The sequence below is a fragment of the Sander lucioperca genome, chromosome 19 (assembly GCF_008315115.2).
Source record: "Sander lucioperca isolate FBNREF2018 chromosome 19, SLUC_FBN_1.2, whole genome shotgun sequence".
Taxonomy (NCBI): domain Eukaryota; kingdom Metazoa; phylum Chordata; class Actinopteri; order Perciformes; family Percidae; genus Sander; species Sander lucioperca.
In genome coordinates, this window is record NC_050191.1 from 9,198,384 (window position 1) to 9,225,663 (window position 27,280).

Below are 27,280 nucleotides of genomic sequence, written 5' to 3' on the forward strand. Positions count from 1 at the left end.
TGACTTTCAACAAAACACATGGACCGTCCCTCCCTCTCCCTCTCTTCTTTTTTTTTTCACCCTGTCCCTTTTCCAGTCCCTCCCTCATTTTCCAGTTTCTTTGTTCCCCTCCCATCTCTCTCTCACTTTCTTTCCACCCTTCTTCTTTCTCTCCATCCCCGCTTGCTCTGTTTCCTCCCTCCCTCTCTAAAGTTGCACATGGTTTCCGTCTGAGGAGGTTTAGTTTCCTCAGGCTCTGGATGGGAGCGGTATGATGCCAGAAATCTGCAGGCAAACACACATGTTCAAAACTTTAGAGGAGCTTTGAACTATAGCACTGATAGACGAGCAAGAATATTTGAAATAATCAGGTTAAAATTAGGTTGCAGAGGTGCATTTTTTGCCCATATGGAATACGATTTAATGTGGCTGTATCCTGGAGTGTTTGCTTATTTTTCACCAATTTTCAAATATGTGGAAGTAAGACATTTTTGGACTTTTGGGCCTTCTTTGGAAAACTGGAAAACATTTTACGAATGAGTTTGCTGGCAACATTGCAGACTACCTTTTGTTGTTGTTCCTGGACACTTGCTTTGTGAAAGAGAAAGGTACAGAGGACTGCAATATCACCACTATCAAGTTGAGCATCAGCAAACTAGACCACAAGTTGTTTGTAAAGGATTCTTGAGCAAGGAACCATGAAAGGTAGAGTATTTTTACTGATTACTTCTGATATATTGTGTTCATTCTGAGCACCTACAAATCCCATCATCCTACTCTAGTCGTGCAAAAAAACATTTCTTACCAATACCTGGTGCATTTGCCAAAAATACGAAGAAAATGTAGGCAGGAACAGCATCTGTCATTGTGGTATGCAGGCAGGCACCTGCGCAGAGCACTAGCAACCACATCTGCTGTGAATCTTGGCAGTATGGATCCTGAGAAAGTGTCGGTTTGTTGTTCTTGGATGTGAGACTTTGATCAGTCAGCTTTAAATCTCTATGTGTGTGTGCGTACACACACACACACATACACACACACACACACACACACACACACACACACACACACACACACACACACACACACACACACACACACCACAGTCCTGTTTCATAAAACATATTTGTTCTCTAGCCCTGCCAATCTGCCACAGATTGACTTAATATCCCCCTTTTAAAGAGGGTGAGTGAAAGCATAACATCTGAATTCAAGCTTTTTCACATCTTCGCATGTAAGGAGAACTGCCACCGGCTTTGAAGAGAGCCGGGGCTCGTACATGGTTCCCAGACATATAGTATGAGAAGTGAAAGGCTGGCAGAGATGGGGGGATACAGTGGGAAAGTCTGGAAAACAGAGAGGTAGCAGGAATTAATCCCACATGTGGGGTAGCAGCTTGAAAAGATGTCAAGAAATGTTGCTATATTCATTACCAACAGTCATTGGCATGGATCTATCTATATATATACAGATCTATCTCTGTATTTATTGTTGTTAACTGAATTCTAACAGTATTATTTCCCCTTTTTAAACTTGGTGTGTCGTTTCTTGGATCTTGTTGTTATGGTGTTTCAGTTGAGTGCCATTTTAATTGACCCTTCACTAAACCCAAACAGCAATTATCCAATCATATAGCAACTGTAACTACACTCCAGCAACCCCAGCCATAGTTATCTGAGATAGCATTACTCATGATCATTTAGTCATCATCCTAACAGCCATATTTCTCTTGTAACGTTAAATGTGAAAACTGTTAAAAACAAATGTTAGAATGAATCGACAATCTGGTCTTACATTTTTCCTTATTATACTAGAACAAATTGGCTCTACACAGCAATACAAGAACAATGCTGTTTCTTTAGTTGGCGTTAGCTTCAGCGTAGGGTAACTACTGTGGCAATAAATTGCTTTCTGATTCTTACATGTCGTCTACATAGATCATCAAGTGGTAAAGGTGCTTACTTTTGGCCAGGACATCGCATCAGCTATTGCCTTTTAGCACAGTATCATGTATGTGGCTATCAAGTTTATATTTAAGATCCCTTTTACAAGTCAGCTGGAAAAATTTAAAAGCCAGCTGAAGTGTTTTGACTAGTCTCGCTTTGCCAGACCTTCCTCCACACGCTGCGGTGGAGGGTCTGGCTAGTCCACACAGCATTCCGGGATGGGAGAAAAACACGCTCTGGTTTATTGCCATTTCTCTAAACCAATCACAATCGTCATGGGCGGAGCTGAGCTCCGCACGGAGCCACTGCGAAATAGCCTCAGGAAGGAACTTGTTAAGGTGGAACGTGTAATTCAAAAGTTGTTTTAGTCGTGATAGTCTAGCTAGCTGTCTGGATTTACCCTGCAGAGATCTGAGGAGCAGTTAACCATAGTCCTCATAAGCCGACTGGAGTTTAAAATTCCAACACAAAGAAAGCTGAAAGAAACGGACATCGGCGAAAAGACATGCATCTGGTGGAATTTCCTGCGGCACCGGAGCAATCCCGGAAATGGAACGTCGTGGATATAGACTCGTTTGACCAACTCAATAAGCTAGCTTACTAATAGCTACAGCCAATGAAGTCTGCTAGCAACACTTGTCAATTCTGCCGGCAAACTTGATGGTTGAAATGACTTCCTCTGTCGGAAATTAAGGACTTATTTTTTACATAGTTTCTTCTTTTACTTAGCTTTTACAAAATAATTTAGTTGTAAGTGTTTTATTTTCGTCTGTGGTAGAAAGATGCAAAAACATGTATTTAGGTGCAGGTTAATACTCTAGTTATCAGCATTTAATAATTTAGTTGCTCAATATGTTTTTTTTTTTATTTGTTTATATGATGTGGGTTCTTGGGGTTTTAGTGCCGTTTTTCAGACTTTGAAGAGTGTGGAGGATTTTACTTACTTTACATGACCAATTACAGGAAATCACGGAAAGCTTATTAGTAAAAAAAAAAAGAAAAGGAAATCAAATCAAACTAAAATTCAAGTTGACACATTGTTTCTCTTCAATTGTGGCTCCTGTCGAGTCTTGAGAGAAGCTGCCTTGACCTACGAGTCAAGGCTACGGCAAATTAACTCCGAAGAACATATACAGTACTCTCCTCAGCCAAACAGTACAGGAGGTCTGTTGATGTGGTTTCCAGTCTTGCTGAGAGCGGGTCCAGCCCTGCCCGACCAGAACTAAACATGCTGCCTCATACATTCCTAATAGGGCTGGAGAAGAGGGGGGGAGTGAGAGGAGGTGAGGCAGGTGTATGGCTGGCAAAGGAGAAGGAAAGAGTGAGAAGAGAAAGGGAGGTACAGTATACAAAAAGACTTTTCTAAGTTTCTTGTTTTCAATTCCACTTTTGCTGTGGCAGCGTTATAAATTTACAATCAAATTGAAAGGAGAAAAATGAGAATGTCATATTGACTTGTTCTCTCTGTATGCAGTGTGCACTTTTTCATTTATTTATTTGTGCTCGCTTGGATTCATTTTCTGAAATGTTTCTGCTGGACTTTTTCCTGTTACACATAACAATATTGAGTGTGCAGCAACTCAATACTTAATTAAGAAGGTAGTGGTGTTATTAGCTTGGTTAGTGATAGCTGTTTATTTTTACTAGTTTTTCTTTACTTTTACATGTAACTTTTATACCGATAAAGCAAAAGGTAAGTGGAAACTCCTGTCCACGTATAGTTCTGTGTACTTTTGGTTTTCAGAAATTTCTCTGCTTTTAACTTTGTGTCAACAGTGTTCCTGTTTCAACATAGCAATGCCCCAAACCCATTATTGGGTTGGTAGTAGTTATTCATAAATCCAACTGTGTAAAGTCCTTTCAAAGTTCTTTCTAACTAGTAGCTAGTTTCAAAGTAGTGATTAACTGGATCAGGTTGCTTCATGAAAACTTAAAAATCAAATACAATCAACTATGTAAACAGGAAGTTACAGTAGCACCCATCATTTGAGCTGACAATTTGTTGAACATATAGGTATTACTGTTTTTTATACAGTATATGTCTGCATACACAGAGAAATGTGGGTGTTTCAGAGTGAGCTGTATTCACGCAGTTTAGATTGAGTGATCATAACTTAACCAACGCTATTCCGTCATTTAGTCTGACCGGGCAAGTAAAAAATAGTTAGAGGCCTGCAAATAAAGCATTAGAGAATATTGTACACGCCCTTTGTCCTCGAAGCCCTGTAAACCTAACCAGGCTTGTCTTTGTGCCTCAGCCTGGCGGTCCAAGATGGTTTTGGTCCTGAGAAAACATGATAAGTTTATGGGGTTGTGAAAAACTCCCGTTTCACTGCCGAACCACAGAAAAAGAACGATTTCTTGTAATAGCTCGTCCAAGTCTTCAGCTTTTCAATCTGCAGCAACACATACCAGGCGTTTATAGTTTAGCGAGGAGACCACACATTCCATTCAGATGGCACCTTAATGGCTTGGATGTCAACAGAGGTTTGGAAAGGGACTCATTTGGCTTTATGAGTTGTGGTCCAGACCTCCACTCTGATCTGGAGCAGGGCCCATCTTGTGACTCCTGGTTTCACTGAAAGCTGGGATTTGCTGAGGTTCTTGAGGGGAATTTTCTGGTTAAAAGAACTTAAATGAATTAATGACAGGATATATGCATCTTTATATGGAGAGGGCATCTCTTTTTGCACGTTATATCGCATCTTGGGAGTGATGTGGTGAGGTAAAGGACATTCAGGGCACGCTACTCACCAAGGATAACATTTTGCACAATCCCCTGGCGAAAGTAAAGTCCAGAGGGGAATAAAGGGAGGGACAGGCTGGGGAGGGGGTTTGGAAAGTCCAAAAAAACCCTGAGAGGAACCACCACAGAGGAACCACAGACATGAAGTGGTGCTGATGGTTAGCTGACTCAACTACAGGCCTGGCGCTGCGCTCACAAACACAAAGGTCCAATGGCAAACGACAATGGAGGGAGAAGGGCTGAGTGACTCCATATGGGTGAAGAACAACATCCTGATACTTGAATTTTTGGTTTTCTTTGTACTTTATGAAGTTTCTAGCCTTGCCTTCGCTTCCTCCTAACCCTGTGGATAATTCTGTAATTGATACCCACATTCACCTGTACATGTATCCATATGGAACTGATTAGAAACAATCAGAAATGTTTAGAAAAGCTCTGTAAACTAACCTGTAACATGTCCGTCTCATATCCTGTGTGTGCTGTTTTATGCTGCTTGCCTTGATATTTTCATAGGTGTAGTGGCTGGTCCTCTGTACACCATCTGAACCAGCAATATGCAGTACAGTATACTGACTGAAACAACAAAAAGCTCCTACCTAAATGGTTAAGAATATAATGTTGCTTTGAAAGCATTTTTTTAGAGGATTTTGTAGGGATTATCTTTTTTTAGAGATCATGTATTCCTATTTTCTTTTTTCTGAGGTTTTACTCTCTTAACGGCACATGCATTGCTACATTGTTCTACTTTGTGATGGTGATTTGACTATATGCCTGACAAAGATCCCAGTTAGATCGAAACGTTGCTCTATTAACTTTAAAAAGCTAGGAGCTATCAGTACAGTGTGAAGATCTTTTATCTGATTTTTGCCAACAGTTTGGGGAAGGCAAACAATCACATATGATTGTAATGTTAGGGTGTCGACGTACTTATGGTCGTGGAGTGTAGTTCTTATTTCACCAAATACTATGTATAATGGTATTGTAGTATTTCTGTGGCTAGCAGCAGTGTTATTTTCAGTTCAGGGACCTTGACCAGTGCAGAGTGGTGAGCTGCTTTTAAGGTTAATTACAAAACCAAGGGACCAGATGTTAAAACAGCACTTAATAGCTTTGTGATATTATTAGTATTCTTGGTAGAATTGGGAAATGTGGCCATTTTCCTGATCTTGGTGTACTGTTATTGAATTATCCACTGTTCAGTACTACATCCTTTGGAGAAAAAAACTCTTGAAAACACATTTTTCAAGCCACTCCACACATCCTTACTGAATATTTACTGCTTGTCACAGCACAAGTGCACACTTGCTGCAGTGTATTCAAGCTGCAAACATGTCCATCCTCAGTCTGTCTCACTGTTTTATGTTTAACCCAAACCATGATTTTAATCTAAACTTTACCAAACCTTAACCATAGTCTTCTCAAATCAACAGCACAAACAAATAACATCATCCTGGCAAAAAAGGGGATCAAATCAGAAAACGCTTCTCTATATCTTTCCAGAGGGCATCGACTAACATAGGTTGGTGTATTTGTGACTTATTGCATATGTCTTCTGCTACTTTTCAGAATGCCCCTTTATATTTCAATATTTTTAGAGCCCCAAAGAGGTAAAATTATCCAGTAATCCACAGGAATAAAGGCAAAGATTAAAAGAAAAAACTGTCCCTTGATGCAGATTGTTTAGCAGAAAAGAACACACAAATCCAAACCAGTTGGACCTTGTTGATGGTGGTTTTGAATGGTCTGTTTCCACTTAGGAAAGTAAAGTGTGTTATCTGTTAAACACGTCATGAAGGGCAGATGCTCCGTGTTTGTGCTTTGCTGCACCAAATTTCTGACCAATGAGGTTGTTGATGAAGTACAACCCACTTGAAACTTTGAAACATAATCAAATTGAAGTGTGAATTTGACAAAAAAGAGTATGTCCACTGATTAAGACAGAACCAAACAGTTTTTATTAGTTCAGTGTTGCCATTTCCTGACTGTATAGGTGTGACCTGGTAAGGGCCGTTGTTCTGCTGCTGTCAGACCAGATCATTTCTGCTCTGTGAGTGTTGGACAGGTCCACTTCCTCACTAATGAGACAGACATGAGGGTTCTTTCCACAGAGAGCAGGGGGAAACATGAGGAGAGAGAAAAGGAGAAGTAGGGAGGTAAAAGAAGAGAAACATAAACGAGGAGCAGGCAGATATTTGAGGGTGGATACTGATGGGGATATTTTGGAATTTCAGCTTCCAATAGCGAATAATGTGCTGACATTCAAACCTTTGAATCCAACCATTTTTATGCCACAGAAGTCCAAAAATGACAGGAATTCAGTTTCCCCCAGAAATGTATTTAAATCAGGGTGGAAAGTCTCTGAAACAGGATTTACACCATATGGGACATGAAAACTCTCCACTGGAACCCAGAATAATGATATCTGTGTTCCACAATTTAAAGTAGTTAACTTTTTTGGCCACTTGGGTTGAGCAGAACAAGCTGTAAACACATTTTCAGTCATCTTATAAAGTTGATACCAACATATTTACATATCCAGGAGGCACGGATCAACATCAGCATTCATTTTGTCATGCTTCTGGCAAGCTGGCCAATGAAAGTCCAATATTCATGCTGCGTGTTGGTCTTCACTCTCTTTAGCTGCTAAATGTCTGCTGTTTGTTGTTGAGCAGGTAGTGTGTAATGGGTTTATCAGAATTTGTTTCTGCTGAAACAGCTGCTGTGAACCAAAACAGTAGAGTCAAAGCCCTCCCCTTGTCCTTGTGAACTATCATGAGATGTTTTGGCAACACCAAAGCAATGACTGAGTTTTCTCAATTTTTCACTTTAAAATATTCTGCGTGGACAAATTGTCAGCAATTCTTTCTCACTTTCTATCTTTTAACGTACTTTCTTAATTCCTGTCTTTTAGTTCTTTGAAGATGGCTGCCTTCACCTCTCCTACTTTGCTCTCTCCTCCTCCTCCATCATAATGTCAGCCTCAGTGTTTTGTGACTCAGACTCAGTTTGTATACTTATCTAAACTTTACTTTTTTTTTAGAAGATTGCATCATGGGCGTTATCCTTTCTTTTTCGTTGTTTGGTTGAAGCATATTTCTCAAATAACATCCCTGTTTGTGTCACCACCTATCCCATAATGCTACAGTGCGTGCAGACTGTAATTTGCTTCTCACAGACACTGAATGAAGGTAAACTTTGATTGCGAATATACAGTTTAAGGAAAAACATTTGCACTAAAACATTCGTGTAGAAGTGTGGAATACATGATGAATACAAATGTTTTGAAAAATCTTTATTTATGACAAATGATGTCTTTGACACTTTAGATCTTCATCAGACATTGTGTGCAACTGCTCCTGGTTTTATTCACTTCCCAGCCATTTTTTCTCTTGTTCTCTCCCAGGGAGAGACCAGACCTCTTCATTTTGAACTGATTATGTGGTTAACCACAGATATTGATCCACAGCAAACATTTTGGTTTCAAAAATGTTTTTTTTTTTACTGGCTTGAGAAATGAAATAAACCTGAAAAATAAAATATCTTTTTACAACTGAACATGAACTGTAAACGAGGAAATCCACACTTACAGTTACACCATTTTTTCACTTACATAAAAACACACTAAAGGGAAGTTAAGGTTGCACAGTGGGAGTGACAGACAACACAAGTCACACTTTATACATCTGCTTATTAGCACTTTGTGTCCCTTACATTGAGTATCGCACCTTCTGACGCAGTCTCTTCTTCAAAAATCTGTTATTGAGCACTACCTCTGGGGTCTGGGGTATTCAGCTTGGATTCAGAACAACTACAATGGATTCCAACCCAGCGACCCAGTTCCTTTCAAACCATCATATGCTTACTATGTTCCAATATTTAGCGATATTTTCACCAAAATAGGTAGGACATTATAAAGGCTGCTGTTCTACCAGTGTAAATATTATTGGATGTTATCAGTGAGCTGATGAATGAGCAGCTGATACCAACCATGGCGTCAGTTCTCTGCCTGAGCTAACGTGAAGCTCATTAATATACAACAAGGAGAAATCTTGAAACCTTTCATAGCCATCTTAAAGCTTATAGTTGGTGATTATTTTATGATTTTGGTAGAATATTCCTTTTAGATTACATCACATCTGTCTAGACTCAGTCAACACATTTTCCACATTTTCACAATCAGAAACGCCATTGCAAAGTAATTTAGCTGTGCTCATTTTCAGGAACAGGTCGGCAGTAACGTGCAACCACATAGTTTACATTATACAGCAATGTTTCCGCAGTCTAACACTGTTTGCTTTAAGGCCAGCTCCTTTGGCAGTGTCAACACAGCACCATTGCAGAGTGTCCAATTGTCTCTCTTCAGCTTGTCAGCAACCTGCCAAACCTCTTTTTTCCTGTCTATGAGTGTATATGAATGTGTTACCCAGCTCTTTTCCTTCAGGAACAGCCTCCCCTGCAGCTAGCAAGTGTTTTTGCTTCCTTAACATAAAGGGCCCTATTTTAACGATCTAAGCACAAGCGTTTGTACCCTTTTAAAAGCCAGGCGCATTTGTACCTTGGCACATTGCTATTATGATGGTGGATTTGCTAAGCAGGAAGGAGAGATTTTCAGGAGAAGAAACTGATCTGCTCGTGCGTGAAGTGAAAGCGCCAGTAACCATAATAACATAACAATAATACTATTTCACATTGTAATATCTGTATTTTTAATCTTTTGCATGTTTGTGTGCTGCTGCACGTCCCTGTGTGTGTAACAAGCATAGTGTGCGTACGCATTTTACTAATGTGCTGTTAAAATAACAATGAAATGCTGCGTTACTGACTTTAGACCAGGTTTTTGTTGGTCAATGTCGCGATCATTTTCCGCTGCCTCAAGATAGCAATACGCCAAGAATGCACCTGAACACACCTCCCTGTAAGACCAGCACGCCCATGGGCGCTCAGATGGGCGCAGGTGCGTTTGCTATTTAAACGACGTGGGTGCTGGATGGGAAATTGACAACTGCGTCGGTCTTAAACCAGCGAAGACACTTGCAACGGGTATTGCGCTGCGCCAGGTGCAAGATAGGGCCCAAAGTGCTAAAGGTGTGGGGGTTGGGTACCAGTTTGGGTGGTGTGCAGTTAATGACATGTTGCATAAAGTCCATTACTGTTACATACAGTTATGAAAACATGACGTTGAATGTATCCTTGTAGGCCTTGTGTGGTTTATTAGGCCCTCTGGTTACATTCTGTGGACATCATGCTTCTTATTTCAGTCCTTTCGAGCAAAGAGTGTGTGATGACAACCTCCTCAGACACACAATACTCCTACCAGAATCAGCACACAAAACTAACAACAGTTCTCATACTTTCCACCACTGTGGGACTGATTCCTCCTGAGTGAGCAGAGAAAACATTTGAGGAGAACAAAAACCTTCCCTTTTTATTGTGCTGAGATAGCAGCTTCATGCTGAATATGCTCAGTAAAATGCAGAGACTTCATGGGGAGGCTGTGGGGGATTGTGAGGTTTGTATGATTAATGACAGGAGTAATACATCTTGTTAGTGGCTCCAGCAGAATTGGTTTCAGTCAGTTAAATGCCTTTATTTTTTCTCTGTTTCTTTCTTATTTGGCAGACAACTATGGAGGATACGAGAACCAGCTTTTCAAAGGTAATGATCACGGTTCTATTGTGTAAGAAACATAAATGTCAGCTTTCTGTTGGAGATGGTAAGTACCTTTGGGGTGGACTTTGGGCTTTTTCACTTTGTAAACCTATATTGTGCACAAAAAGATATATAACAATAAAGGAAAGGGGGAAAACCAAAAAGCATAATATGAGCACTTTAAAATAATTTTGGGACATTTTTTTGCATGCTTTATGAGAATTGTGCTGCTGAGTGAATAATGTGACTCCCTTTTAGGTATTTACAAAAAATATTAAAGCTTTTATATTCCATGAATATTTGGTCAGTAGTAGAACATTGTGTTTTCAAATTATCATGTATGATTTTTTTTCCTTGTTTTTCAGAGGAGGATTTCACTGGAGAGGAGGAAATGCCTTCATTTAGAGGTGAAGGACACACACACACACACACACACACACACACACACACACACACACACACACACTGTCAAACTACAACTAAATAAACAAATGTAAATAATGTAATCTGCGTTATGTTTTTTTCCACCAATGACATACTGTGTACACATAAGCCATGTGTGTGCATTATTTGTGTATAAATGCCTGAGTGTGACTGCGATGACAACACTCATTTCATTTAATTTCAGAAGGAAATAATGACTCAACTACATTTATTGATTTAATAGCTATAGTTACAATTTCTCAGATTTTTCTAACAAAACATCTGATAAAATATGTTGCATCGTTAGAGATTAAAGTACGACTAAAGCTGTTAAAATGAGCTCCACTTCAGCCATACATCATTAAAATGCTGCTATCAGTAAAAATGATCAGATATACATTATTGTATAACAATTAGCAACTATTTTAATAACAGATTAATCATGTTTAAGGAACAAATGCATTTTCTCAGTATTCTATGATAGTAAACTAAATAACTTTTGGTTTTGAGCTGTAAGTTGGCCAAAATAAGTAATTTGAAAACGTCAACTTGAGCTTTGGGAAATTGTGATGACATTATATAGATCAAACCATTAATTTTGTCAATCAAGATAATAATTGGCAGATTAATAAATAATGGAAATAATCAGTACTTCCAGCCCTAATAATAATGTTACATAACACTCTAAACAGGGCCATTCTCCTATAATGACTACTATACTTTTAAGTCTGATACTTAAGCACATGTATTGTTGTTACATTGTAATACATTTATATTGTATCATCAGCAAAAACTGATATTATAACTCATATTTCAACAAAGTTGAATAATCACATCAAGTCAAATGTAGGCACACATACTTATCAGATTCTGATTGTTTTAATTTCTGTGTATATTTAATTCTTGTTCTTCCAGGTCGTAGCAGAGGTGGCTGTATGAGGTGCCAGCAGAGCCACTCTCTCCAGCTGGCTGTCAAAGTCCTCTATGGATTTGTTGCATTCCTCATCATTACTGTGGCAGTGCTGGCTTCCCTTGGTGAGGTTTTTTTTTTTTTTTTTTTTTTTTAACAATCAGGTTAAAATCAATGAATCCTGTGAAGTAAAAGTCTCTAAGCCAAAAATCCCTCAGATATTATCTCCCTGACTCCCCCACAGATACACTAATCTCTAAGGTTGGATGCAGTCAACAGCCCTGTGTTTAATTAGATTTTTCCACCAATTAATGCTGACACTCTCCATTGAGAAGTAGGCTTGTCATGGGAAAAGATCATACTTTTCTATGAATGTGTGGGTCTTAATAAAACACAGCCCATTTGCAGTAACTCCCATAGATCAAATGATTGTGGTCCTGGGCCCCGTGTGCCATGTTTTACCTGACAGCTGCTCAGCACCAACAGATGCTTTTCACATTAACATCACATTTTATTGGGTTTGAAAGCCATAAATCTTTATCTTTTACTACCGGTCGGGGATCTCAAGAGTAGAGAGAGAGTGGGGCTTGGTGAGAGTGATGTAAAATCCCACAACTTAAATAAAAATAAATAGCTCACTAAAGAAAAAAAGAAAAAAAGAACAGGACTACTGGTGACACCCATCCCCCAAATATATCTCCATATATTACACTGGTGAAAGTGTATTTGGATGTCAAAGAGTCAGAGAAAGAAAATATGTGTATATGTATACTGCACATAAATACATTTAAACACCATTTTTTGTTATTTATACTACCAATAATATCGAGTACATCCATTTTGATGGTAGAAGAGTTTAAGTAATACCAGCTGTTAGATGCTAGCAGGTAAACGTTTAACATTATAATGATATGACATGTTTCGCTGCCAAGTGAAATGTCTGCACAAAAATGGAGTGTCATCCTGAATTTCAATGGAGCATTTCAGCATCCTGTAGACAAGATCAATATTCTGGGGAAACATAATTATCATTTTGTAAATGTCAACATTTTTATATAGTATACTGAGCATCGGCAAAGACAATTGAATCAACATTTACACAATACTAATGCCAACACACATATAACATGCACACCACCTATACAGAATCACTGCTTTACAAACAGAAACAGAACTCACATTATGTTTGTGTCAACTTCCAGCGCAGCTGTACAACACCAAAGCCCTGGAAACCTAAGTATAAACAGAAAAGATATTTCACTTGGCTGCAACTCCCAACTGTGCATGTGCACAAGGAAAAACAGAAACAAATAACCTTTGATTTTATGTTCCCTGCTGAACATCTGTTTTATAAAAAAAACCAAAAAACATTCTTCAGCAAAAATATGTTAAGTAACAAACTAACACATGTTTTGGTCCCTTGTTTCATGGGAAAAAAATGAAGAGTTTGGAGTAAAAATGCTTTTTGACAAGTCATAACATCCAAAGCATTAAAAAACAAATACTGCTGGTAATGCATGTGTAGAAATCTGTGGTGGTAGATTTACACACAAACTATAAGAATATTACTTAAGCATTGTTGCACAGAGTTTACCAAAAGCCCCGAGCTATGTTCAGCGTCACTGTCACAGCAGCTAATACAGTAGAGCAGGTGGTATGTGCATGCATGTGGAAGCATTTATATATGCAAACACTGTGAAACAGACCTGCATTAATCCCCTGAGTCAGGGCTTAGGATGTGTGGAAGAACAAAATACACATAATACAAACTTGCACTCTCACAAATGTACACTACACACACAGAACCTCATGCTCACTAAATTGTTGTTGCTCTCTTGGGAAATATGTTGGGAGAGCATGATGTGGCCAGCTGGCTAAACCATCATTCATCAGTGTTTTGGTTACATTTGTTAGCCAATGAAAATTTCATGTGTTTTGTTGTCAGGGCTTAAATTACAACTTCCTGTTTTTACTCCTTAAAATACTTCCTATATCCTGTTAACACCAATGTACTGCTGATGTTAATCATTTTTGTATCCACTCCACAGCGTTCAGAACCATCCTCCATGGTTATTTGCATGGTTACTTGCATGTTGAATTCAATTAACTTGCACTGACTTTCACAAGACCATGTTTCTTCACTGAAATGTAATTCCTGAACTCAGGAATGATAGTATGACATTTTATAACCCTTAAACCTTTTTTTTTTTTTTTTTTTTAACCTCTTAACTTAATCAATGTTGCTGTGTCTCCAGTGTTCAGGAAGGTTGACAACCTGTCTGAGGAGGAGTTGGTCTACCACAACACGATAACCCGGGTTCAGCAAAGAATAGAAGGTGAAGTAGCTACAATTACTTACAAATGGTCTTTTTCTTTTTTTTATTTGTTTTTTAGCATTTTAGGCCTTTATTTGTATAGGACAGCTTAGACTTGAAAGGGGAGAGAGAGGGGGAATGACATGCAGCAAAGGGCCGCAGATTGGAGTCGAACACGCGGCCGCTGCGTTGAGGAGTAAACCTCTATATATTGGCGCCCGCTCTACCAGGTGAGCTAACCAGGCACCCGCAAATGGTCATTTTTTAAATCAGGGAGACCTCAAAGACCCACGTTATGGGAAAACAATACTAATGGAAAGACTCTTATGCAGAAGTAGTTCAGAAGTTTCCTAAATCGATTAATTTACAGCACTAAAAGGGCCTAAAATGACTGTTTTCTGGCACTGTAAAAATGTATTTATTTGTGTAGATATTTGAGATTGTCCATTGTTGAGAGGTTCATTCATGACCTCGACAAAACCATCTTACCACAGGTTCCTTTTAGTAGCTACTCTGGATCTTTTTACTACTACTACTACTACTACTACTACTACTACCACTCTAGTGTTCGCTACTCTTTCAATTGTCATTGAAACATAGATGTTGAAGTTTCCATTTTAAGATGAAATAAGATAGACTTTATTGAATTCCCTTGTTACAGTAGCTCAAAAAATTAAAAAAATGTACACATATCAGAATAAGATGAATATAAGAGAAGAAGAAAATATAAGAAATAGAAAAAATAGAATAAGAGTAATAATAGTAATAGTAATATGTAGGACTGTAGGACATTATAATGTTGTATTAAGGAGTTTGACTGCTGCTGGAATGATGGCCCTGCGGTAGCACTCCCTCTTGCACTGAGGGTGCAGCAGTCTGCTGCTGAAAGAGCTGCTCAGGGAACTCACAGTCTCGTGCCGGGGGTGAGAGGTGTTGCCTATGATTGATGCCAGCTTGGCTAACATCATGCTGGAGGCGTTACGTTTAGCTGAACCTTTAAGGTAAACATAGATATTGCAGGCGCCCAAACACAGATGCTAAAGCTTAGTTCAGCCTATCTCTCTCTCTGGTAAGTATGCTAAAGTGTGGCTGGCCCACCGACCTACAAAAGGAGACAGTCCTGAGACAAAACATTCCCTTATCATGCAGCTGTCTACACTCCTTGAGTCTGTAGAGACAAACATAATTATACATGAACAGGTTTGGTTATTAGAGACTGGCCGAATATTCTCGTCCTCTGACCTGTGACCTATGAATGACCTGATATTGTCTAAGCTTTCCGTTAGTCTCATCATACCACAACATGGTGTTTCTGGAAATTCCACCACAGATCTCACAACAATGTTCATTTAGTAGCTGTTTGGTAAAGTTAAAATTACATTTGGTGACATCTGCTGAGGAAAATCATATGAACCTGAACAGCCACTAAATGGACCTTGTGGTCTGATTGTTTTTTCAACTACATAGACCCTGCATAAGATCATTCATGAAGTGTGAAGTAGTACAGATGATTCAGTGTGATGTCAGGGGAGCTCAAAAGATCTTTTTCTCTCTCACACATATGGTTACCAGAAGCTCGTATATGATATACATACATCTAGAACTTTCATCCATCTGCCTCACTGTCTCTCATCTACTCTCCTTTCCTTTCTCTGACTCCATCTCTCAGGTCTGAGCTCCACCTCTAACTGTTCAGGCTGTCTGGATGTGACTCTGTACAGCGAGGAGATCAGCAGGCTGAAGAGGGAGTTTGAAGACATCCAGAAAATGATACTGGGACAGGAGCAGGTACTTTATGGTGACAGTCGCTTGTTGTGTTCAACCAAAAGCTTAAAACCCAAAGACATTTAATTTGTTATAGTGCTCATATTATGCTCATTTTCAGGTTCATAATTGTATTTAGAGGTTATATCAGAATAGGTTTACATGGTTTAATTTTCAAAAACCATATTCACCATATTTTCTGTTGTACTACACATTGCTGCAGCTCCTCTTTTCACCCTGTGTGTTGAGCTCTCTGTTTTAGCTACAGAGTGAGGTATCACACTTCTGTTCCATCTTTGTTGGGAGTCGCACATGCGCAGTACCTAGGTCAGCACTACAAGCTAGTCAGTTGCAGAGTATGAGGGCGCGCCACGCTAGCAGCTAGGCGAGCATTATAACGTGTTACAAAGTGACACACGTTCAGCTAGGCGAGCATTATAACGTGTTACAAAGTGACACACGTTCGTCATGGAAGTAAAGGCTGGACTACAATAGAGCTGTTTGGAGCAGTTTGTGAACAGTGTTTTCTGTTGGAGATAGTAAGTCCTTTTGGGGTGGACTTTGGGCTTTTTCACTTTAGAAGCCTATTACATGCACAAAAAAGATATATAACACAATAAAGGAAAGGGAAAATGCCAAAAAGCATAATATGAGCACTTTAGGTTATAAAACGAAGAAAAGCAGCAAATCCTCACATTCTTTGCTTTTTAAACTTGGATACAGCCTATGTTTACATAAAGTTTTGATCACTAAGTCTGCCTCTTTGATCCCGGTCCCCCTCCAGGTCCTCGACCAGGCCTCCCAGACCCAGACCACACTTAAGACCACCAGCAACCGGCTGACACGCGACATGCAAAACCACTTTATGTCGATCAAACTTCTCAACCAGTCGCTGGAAAGATACCTGGATCGGGTGGAAGGCTGGAAGGACGTGATCGAGGAAACTGAAGAGAAAATGAAGACGCTGGCAGAGGATCAGTACGATATCAAAGCTACAGCGCATCAAGTCAACACGACTGTGGCACTCAGGTGAATGAAGAGATGAAGATGAAGATGAAGAGAGAGATGGCCAAATACTCTAAACACAGATATCGATATGTGACACATCAATTCTTCTGCTCGATTGTTTCTACAAAAATGGATACAATTTTGTTCTAGATTTTATTTTAAAATTCCATTTTAGTCACCTCTTTTTTTGTCAGCAACATTCGTTTTTTTAACTTCTCATCTTCGTCATGAAAAACAAATATATTTCCCCACAATTGTCCTTCACAAAATTAACACTACTACTACTAGTATTCATATGATTTTATGTTTTTCCTTCATTAAGGTAGATACATTTAGTAGTGGTTTATTCAAATATCTACTCATCATTTAGTTTTGGCTGCTTCCATAGTAAGTAAAAAGCTAAATAATGTGAACACTGCACCTCACATGTCTTCTTTGTTCTCCTCTGCTCTCCAGTACAATGTGGATCGATGCCCTGCAGAGGAAAGCAGATGAGGAGACTCTGGTCCTCCAGAAGTTGACCACTGACTGGCAGGACTACAGCCGAGTTCTGAGCACCATCAAATCCAACACCAGCAGCACCACGCAAACCATGCGCTTCCTCCAAAACAACATCGTAGCTGATCACCAGAGAATCGCCATGTCCACTGAGATGTACTACGACCTCGCCCAGCAGGTGTGTGTGTGTGCATTAGTGATTATGATATGAACTATTGTACTGTGCTGTTGTTGTAGGCTTCAGGTAAGTTTACTCCCCTCAAAGTTTTTGTTACTCTGCCTTTATTAATGACCAGTGTTGGGGTAGTTACTCCAAAAAAATGATGGATTACACATTACTAGTTACTTTTTTTTAAAGTAATGCCTTACTTTACTAAATGACTTACTGCTGAAAGTAATTAGTTACACTACTAGTTACATTACTTTTGGATTACTCCATAACATCACCTGAGATGCACCATAATTTAGGGGCAGCGGTAGCTCAGTCCGTAGGACTTGGCTTGGGAACCGGAGGGTTGCCGGTTCAAGTCCCTGTACGGACCAAGAACAGACTGTTGACTTGTAGCTGGAGAGGTGCCAGTTCATCCACTGGGAACTGCTGAAGTGCCCTTGAGCAAGGCACCAAGCCCCTAACTGCTCAAGGCACCTCACTCTGACATCTCTCCATTAGTGCATGTATAGGTCCTGTGTGTGTATTTCGGGCCTGTGTGTAATATGTAATATATCAACAAGAGTGTAAAAAATGTAATTTCCCCCCTGGGGATCAATAAAGTATCTAAAAAAAAAACCCTCAAGTTAAACCTCATATATCCCGATCAACACAAATCCATGACGACATACACAGGATCTCTCTTTTATGCTCTTTAATACCACAAAGCTAACAACAAAGTTGTGAACATCAGCCCAAAATTTGTCAAGAACAAGGTTACAGTACTGGCAGACTGGCAGTGACCAGCCTGCCAGTACTGCTAAGATAATATATGTGTTGTATTCTTTTGCAGGCAATTGTAGCTTTTTCACGCTGGAAATTGCTTGGGTTAATCCAGTGGGCAGTCATGCCTAAAAAGCTTGTATTGTGGCTAGTCCAGATGTCAGCGGTAGTTGACACCTACTATAATAAAATAATAAATAATAAAAATTAAAATTTTCCTGTCTGATGGCGGCCATCCACTCTTCACTACCTGTATCTTGCCCATTATGTTTCGGAAAGACGGTGATTCCACTGTTGAAACAGGCAACATTTCCCCCACTATGTATGCTGCCACCAGCCTATTCATCTCTGCTTTGTTTACCTGCTGTTGAAAATCAAGTCCGGAGTGAGGTCTGACGAGTGTTACGCAAACACGCACGTAAAAGGACGTTTGATTTGTTTTTCTCTCCTCCCATTATGCAGATGAGTTGGATAGCCAGTAACGCAAGTAACGCAATGATTGTTGTGATTAGTAACTGTAATGTGATTACTGAAATTATCAGCAGTAATGCGATACATTACTGCGTTACGGACAAATGTAATCTTTGTAACGCGTTACCCCAAACACTGTTAATGTCCTTTATATGAGAATTTATGGTTTGTCAATGAGGGTCCTCGCAAGTACAAAAAAATATAACATATGTCTGTGTTTCCTTCAGGTGATGAACCTGCAGATGCAGCTTGACAATGTGACGTCTTTCATGGATGAACATGAGGAGAACATGCATGACCTTCACTACCATTCCAGGTAACACACGTGTACTACTACTACTACATTCAAGAGGACATTGTGTTGGTGAACCGTAACCTTTGATGCCTGATCCCTACCATTACGTTCACCTTATCCTAAGTCAAATTATAGCTTTAACCCTAAAGTCAACTCTTAAGTAATGATTAACCTTGTGGGGACCAGAGTTTTTGTCTCCGATGGGAGGTGAGTCCCCACATGTGACATTGTGAACAGATGTCCCCACAGCACAATGAATATATAATGTGTTAATAAACACACACACACACACACACACACACACACACACACTAGACATGCAGGCATAGAAAGATAGAGCATTATCATTCAGGAAAAGTAAAAACAGACACTGTTACCATCCTCAACCATCCCTCTTTAGGTACTATGAGAACCGGACAGGTGAGCGTTTCTCTGCATTGGATGGTCGTCTGAACTCCATCTCGATGGAGATCGACACAATCTCCTCCAGCATCAACGCCACCGTGAGCCACGTCCAGAGCATGTATAAGTACATCAACATCGAGAGCTCGTCCTGCCAGAGTCGCATGGGCAGACACACTGAAGATCTACAGGTAGTAAACACAAAAGATTTCTTTCCTCTTGCTTATGTATCCATCGACAAATACACAGGTGAGAGCTGTAGTCCTGCACAGTGAGAGATTATATGTTTAAATGTTTTATAGTAAACCATATAGTACCATACTTGAAAAGTTTTTTTTTTAAACCTCCTCTATAGAGCCAATGAGTGTGAGTGTGAGCTCCTTAAATGTAAAGTTGTGTCTGGTGACCCATGTGCAGCTGGAGCTCTGATACTTCAGGACAAAATAATAAAAAGATAGCTATAGCTAGCAAGTATCTTTCATTTGTTCGTTAAAAATGCTCATGCACTTTTCCTTGATATTATTGACAGCGATGACATATCACTTAGCTTAAATGTTAACTAAGATGATTTGTAATTTTTGAAATTTTCCTTACTTTATTTTAGCATGTTTCTCCTTCCCTTTGTCATTCATCTACTCTGCCGGTTCTTTGTGTTTGTGTTTCTACGGATTTTCTCATTTTGCTTCTTATCTTTATCCTCACATCCTCGTCCTCATATGTGCAGAACCTGAACAACACCGTCTTGCTACTCCTCCACTTGGCCGACACACTGAGACAGCAAAACATGTTGTTGAATGTCCGACTGGACGTGGACGTCAGGAACCTGTCCATGGTGATGGAGGAGATGAAGCTTGTGGATGTTCACCATATCCAGCTCATAAAGAACTTCACTATAGTAAAAGGTACAGTAGATGTTGCCATATATGCAATGTGCACTTTATTTTCTAACTTAACCTCACCGTTATCCTTAATAGGTGCTCCTGGAGTACCAGGCCCCAAAGGGAACCGTGGTGAGACCGGCTCAAAAGGACCCATGGGACTGACTGGGAGCAAAGGCGACCGAGGCCCTATAGGAGTCCGTGGAACGGCCGGAGAGAAGGGTTCTCCTGGGCCCAAAGGAGCACCAGGTGAATCGGGCCCCAGTGGCAATAAAGGGGCAGTAGGAATCAAAGGAGCTAAAGGGTCTCTTGGCCCGCCAGGACCAGCTGGTGAGAAAGGCCAGAAAGGTGACCTTGGCCCCTCAGGTATGGAAGGCCCTCCAGGAGCCACAGGTGCTCCAGGGATCCAGGGTCAGGCAGGATTACCAGGCATCATTGGGCCTCCAGGAGCAAGGGGGAAACCAGGGCCAATAGGGCCAGCTGGACCACCTGGAACCCCTGGACCTCCAGGTTTGCCGTACCCCCATGTCCGAATCAACACCCAGCAGTGGACCGTGACTCCTGCTGCCTAAGAGACAGTAGAAAGATGTAACTAGAAGACGTGAACTCAGAGGTGATTTGTCCTGTACAAAGAAGAATTATTGACAGATAGATGAAGGAATATCATCCATTGTGAATCATCTATTTTTATGGGATTATGCAAGACGATCGAGAACTTAATGAACAAATGTGACAAATCAAATTCAAGATGGCGCTTTGAAGGAGGTATTCCCCTGATATTATGACATGGCCACATAAAATGAACCAAGCGGAAGGTCGAGAAAATAGAAAACAGAATTGAACTGTTTTTGAAAAGCGAGAAAGAAGAAGGCCAGAAATGGACTGTGTTTGGACAGAATATGAACATGGTGGAGAAAACTGCCACAACACGTGTCTCATTACTACTTTTGATGAGTGTTTCCTTGTAAACAAAAGCCAAAGAATACCAAAAGACAACAAGTTTTGTCCATATATGATGATATAGTATGAGAGTTTACCAGAATTGAAACTTAGATGATGAGATTAAAAGGAATAAAATAACACATGTATTATTGAAGTCTTGCCTAGTTGAATGTACTGGAAGTGATGAAAATATTTGAGGTTGTTGTCAAGCCACCAAAGTCTCTTGGGGCATAATAAATAGGAGAGCTGTGAACCACAGATTTGGACTAAAGTATTGGTGTTTTCCCCTACAGACTACTCAAAGGTTTACATTCCCATGCACTACTATATGGGCACAGAAAATATATCTCTTTGTTTGTTGCATAATGTACACATTGCCACATCCTTTTCTAATGGCTGGCACTTTATTGGTTCTGAAAGTGTGAAAACTTTTACAGGCATTCAGAGCAGGTACTCTGAAGACATTTCTTTTATCTTCTGGGCAACGCTGTCCTTTTATGATAAGGGTTTAAATGAATGGCCTAAATTTGTGCTCTGATTACCTTTGTTTTACATTGTTAGCAACATTTGCTTCTGTTGTTGCTGTAAGAGTGATCGTTGATTCCCGTTGACACGATTGTGAGACCATTTTGGGAAATACACTCGGGCGCTTTTAGTTCCTTGAGAAGATGGATACCACTCTACCTTACAAAAGTGGTATTAATGTTGTTATCTAACTCATGGAAAGAAAGCAAATAAGCATATTTCACAAAATGTTGAACTATTCCTTGTAAGAGGTATGAAGGCTAGGAAGGTCATGACACTCATTTACCACATAAATGAATAATAATGTTTTGTTTGAAGTAATAAACTATAAAACACCAGAGTATTAACACTTGTGATAGCAGAATAATGACTTATACAGTAAGAGGTTTTAGGTTTTATGATACATACATAATAACTTTTTATATTACATCAAAAACGTCTTACAAAAAGGGGAACGTACTATTTTTGTAAACCTGTGTGTTGTAATGAGATGCGACTGGCTTGCATCGAACTTCAATAAAGCTTTTTTAACACTCGTTTTTGTAAGTGTCTTACTGTACTTCCAGAGCAGAATGCTATTGTTGCCCTGTAAGGGGAAAAGGAGTAGCCATTAATTCAAAACACATATCAAACCCCTCCCATTAGATTCTTGAGGTCGATTTACATTAACATAGGTACTCGACAAAAATGTGCCCTACAATTAACATTTTGAAGTTCATAGTAAAATCTAGTACATTTGTTATGCTTATGTAAAGCATTTATCCTCTTAAAAATACTTTTCACAATATTTTAATGTGACATCAGTGAACATTAATGTCTAAAACAGTCGTATGTGGGTGTGTTGATGTTAAAAAACAGCTGATAACCTCCTTGCAGCAGGCTGCCCTGATCTCCTGCTGACTAATATTTTCACATTTCCCTCTCATTCTCGGTGCTGGAACATGACAGGCCTTGTGGGATGTTAGGAACCTGATCTCCAACAAAAACTTCCTTCAAGAATCCACCCTAATCCCGTATTCCTGCAGTCCCTACAGCTGCATATGAGCATGGAACATTTTCCCTAAATCATTGGCTTTTTTCACCTCAGAAACCTGAAGCAAAGGTGTAAAATCGCTGCTCTTTCAGATCTATGAAGCAGGAAAATACGGCTAATATAAAATCCAGGATTAGATTTATAGCCTACAGGTCAGAATATTTGAATGCTTTATTCACACGTCAGACCATTTCTCTGCTTGTGGTGAGGGAGACCTCCTGCAGAAAAAATATTCCCACATGTGGAGCCATAAATCACCAGGACTGTGGCTAAACTGTTGGACAGGGCACTGTATAACAGATGTCACCACATGCAGCCACAAGAGAGAAAGCAAAGAGACAATGGAAGAAAGAGTAGGAATTTATAGAAAATGTGAAAAAGAGAAGGACAGGACTTTACATTCACTAAAACCCCAAAGACCAATGACTAGTGATTGACAAAATATCAAATATTTTCTTCAAATATGATTCTGCTGCCCTCACTATGCTTATAGGTTACCTCTCTAGCTAGTTATTAGTGTGAAATTTGTTAGTGTGAAAAACCTTTGGTGTCATGAGATCTACATCTTCCCACGCTACTTTAGTGCGTAATTTCAACACTTTATCTTATGAATTAAAAAAAAAGGACATCGTCATTGAGTTAATTTGCTGTTGTTTACACACCAGAACACAACATAATGACTTTGGATGTTCTGCCATCTTTGTTGTAGCTCAAAATTAAAGAGTCTCAGATTTAAATGTGTATTCAAGATGTGGAAACAAGACTCCAACTGAGTGCTAATGTTGCTCAGTGTCTACTGGATGAACTTATTTACTTGGGTAGTGTACTTTCGTATTTGTATCTGGTTTTTTATCATGTTGGTTTATTGCATGGTTTTAGTACATGTTTTTATGTGTATGTTTTAGTGTGTGGAGTTAACAGATTTAACCAGGCATGTATTTTACAGCTCTTTTTGCCTTTAACTCTGACAAACTCAAATTACTAATTACTAACGGCTATTACTAATTATTTTCTTGGTTCATCAATTTTGTCCGCAACTCAAAGATATTCAGTTTACTGTCATAGAGGAGTAAAGGAACTAGAAAATATTCACATTTAAGAAGCTGGAATAAAAAAATATTTACTTTTTTTTCATAAAAACAAACGTACAACCTCCCAATATCCCAATATTGAAGATTTAGTTAGGCTAATCCTGATTCCATACTACATTGTGTCTTGATAATTCATTCCTATCTTCTCAGTGCCTTTTCCAGCCTCAGCACCATGCAGATCATATCAGTTACAGCAACATGCAGTGATTCATGTTTCAGATTGTCAGCCCGTCATCAAACTGAGGTTCTCTTGAATAATATGGGAAAAGGGGGCTGGGAACCAAGGCCTGTTTAAATTGGCAGGAATTGCTTGCTAATTTCGGTTAGCTGTGTACACCACATGCTTACTACTTAAAAGGTATATTTGAGAAAATTACCAGTGGTCACTGGAGGGGGATTTTTGAAAGGAGCTTAATTATTGTTTTTCTACGTACTATAATGGCTCAGCATCTGTAATGTTCTAAAAAAAAAAAAGTTCGTCAAGATGAAAACCTCTGGTGTCATCTTTTGGGTGAAAAAAGCAGCAGTGTGTTTTTATCGTGGGTTTTAAAAAGGCTTAATTAACCTGAAGGTACTATGATTACTTTGAAACTACAGCAGCGAATGAAGTTCAAACATCAAATTCTCCGACATGGACAGAGCAAAAGAGAGTGAAAGGAAGTGAAGTGAAGAGCAGTGTTGCCACAGTTACTTTGAAAAAGTAACTTAGTTACTTTACAGATTACTTGATTTTAAAAGTAACTTAGTTACTTTACAGATTACTTGATTTTAAAAGTAACGAAGTTAGATTACAAGTTACTTTATTAGTTACATTCAACAACTGCTGACAGCACCCCCACAGCCTCAACATAAAAATGACAACCGGTTTACTGTGAGGCAGCTCGGCATTGCCAGTAGTAGGGATCTTGTTTATTATGGCACGAAAGAGAGCGAGTCAACCGTGTTTAAGGGCAGCATCTACAACATACTGCCCGACCAACTTCTTCAACTCTCCCCCACTTACTGGTTTTGCACCGAAGTCCAGCTTTTGTTGTTTGGGTGGTGGGGGACCTCCTGCTCTCTGCTTCGCACCACCTGGTGGGACTTGCTCTGTAAGTTTGACTGCAGTGCTGCGACTCCAAATGTTTCTTCAAATTTGACGTAGTGTTTTTGTAGCTAGATAGCACTTTGTCGCCACCAGCACAGAGTGTACAACGAACCTTAATATTGCCGTCTTTAGCTGACACAAACTCAAAATAGTGACTATATTCTCCTCCCTCCATTGTTGTTTACGTTTGTGTCGCTGCATGGTACAAGTGAACTGTCCACATGCTGAAAACGTGACCTGTCCTCATGCTGAAAACGTGACTTGTCCCATACGTGACTTCACTCCCCGAGACGCAAGAAGTAAGCAAAATATATATGTATTTTACTAAGGAAAATGACAAAAATAGTAACGCACAGTGACTTGGATAAGTAACTTTAATCTGATTACTGGTTTGGAAATAGTAACGCGTTAGATTACTCGTTACTGAAAAAAGTGGTCAGATTAGAGTACTAAGTAACACGTTACTGGCATCACTGGTGAAGAGTGTGGGCATGGTGTGCTAAAGCTGTGGTGAAAGACACCAGGCCGAGCCAGCATAAACCCAAAGGCCAGATGTGCTTTCTGGAACCTCTACCAGCTCTGACTTTCCCAGGTGGAACATATTTCACTGCTTAATGTACTGTATGTGTAATTTTCCCACCCCAGAGGCTTAGCAACAGGCTGAAAGCTCTAACTTCATAATTTATTTTTCTGAGTCATTAATGACCGGGATGTAACACCTCTCGCCCTCTTTTCCACATGAACACTTCGATGCTGATTGGCTGTGAAGTGGATTGAGTAGCTGTGATGTACTGTAATGGAGTAATGGTTTGCACTACACAGGGCCAGTGCTTTCTGCTGACTTAGTGATGTGAAGTCATGCCTGCACATGGCTGAGATGAGATGATGAGTGAGCGTTTCATTTCACATAAATTTCATTCATGTTTAGATGGTGTTTGTCACAAAAATGCCTGAATGGTTTTATTGCACCATTAACCCATACAGTCTGATTAACGTGGTTATAAATGGGGATCAATGGATGCTGATTTTTTAACTCTACCAATATTATCAGCTATGGCTCTTTGTTCAGTCTTTCGGTTCACCACTTTGGTCCAGAATAAAATATCTGAATAATTATTTGATGGATAGTCAGGAAATTTGGTTCAGACATTCATGGTCCACAGAGGATGAATACTACTGACTTTAATGATCCTCTGCCACCTTGAGGTTAACATTTGTGATTTTGAGTGAAATGTCTTAACAACCATTGGATGCCATGAAATTTGGCAAAATTTGGCGAAAAAAACGACATTCCCATCAGCCTCTGCTGTACTTTGTGTTTCATTCTAATTAGCAAAACCTAACATGCTTACACATGAAACTAAGATGTTGAACATTGTCATTGAGAGCATGTTGACATGCTAGCGTTAGCATTTAGGTCAAAGCACCGCTGTGCCAAAGTAAAGCCTTACAGAGGCAACAGAAAATGTTAACATTTACTTCCTCACATTCTCACATCCAACATGCTGTGTCAGCGCTGGAGTATGGTCTGGCTACACCGCTTATTTATTCTGGGAGATGGGAATTAATGCCCTGGCTTGTTTGTATTTCTTTAAACAAATCCCTTGGGCGGCGCTAAGCTTCTGATGCAGCCACTGTGCCCTTGCAAAATAGATAGTGGAGCTAGCAGAAGGGGAGGGTACGGTGGCCGAGACGATTCAACACAAATACAAAAGCCACAACACAAATACAAAAGCTTAAATACAAATACAAAAGCTACAACACAAACGCAAAAGCTACAACACTAACGCAAAAGCTACAACAACAAACGCAAAAGCTACAACAACAAACGCAAAAGCTACAACAACAAATACATAAGCGACAACGAAAGTATGTGACAACGGAAGCGAGTTTCCTCCTCCGGTTCCGTTTGTCAACAACACACTCACTTCCGTTGTCGCTTATGTATTTGTGTTGTGGCTTTTGTGTTTGTGTTGTAGCTTTTGTGTTTGTGTTTTAAGCCTGGTTCACACAGGACGATTTTAAAATTGTTGGCCGATTTTCCAATCCTGAGAGACCCCACACACGGCGATAAAAAATTACGGGTCTAACAGTTTTGGTCGTACAGTGTGTGGTGCGCAGCACACGGCAAAATCAACACATCACACACGAACCGATTTGACTCCCAAGCATTCCCAGGTCAGACGGGAAATCCCGCAAAATCCTTCGAGATCAAACGTGACTTCAGAGTAAACAATCATGGCGGACGAAGAAGATGCACTGGCAATAGTTTGTAGTTGGTTTGTAGCGATGGTCAAAGAAGTGGAGACAACGCGAGCATGGACTATACTTGCTATACTTATCTCCGACGTCCACCGGACTTTCTGGTGCGCCATGCCGCCGGCTGT

The 27,280-nt window shown here is 39.7% G+C and overlaps 1 protein-coding gene across 1 annotated transcript; it reads left to right on the plus strand.

Annotated features, from left to right (window-relative positions):
- The first annotated feature begins 156 nt into the window (after positions 1-156).
- Positions 157-22,218, plus strand: scara3 (scavenger receptor class A, member 3). Its single transcript, XM_031322282.2, has 12 exons — positions 157-684; positions 10,291-10,326; positions 10,686-10,727; positions 11,659-11,778; positions 13,909-13,989; positions 15,638-15,756; positions 16,517-16,761; positions 17,197-17,416; positions 18,868-18,956; positions 19,336-19,528; positions 20,062-20,239; positions 20,312-22,218. Exons 1-12 carry the CDS (start codon positions 678-680, stop codon positions 20,785-20,787), a joined length of 1,806 nt encoding a protein of 601 aa, XP_031178142.1. The 5' UTR covers positions 157-677; the 3' UTR covers positions 20,788-22,218.
- The last annotated feature ends 5,062 nt before the right edge of the window (positions 22,219-27,280 follow it).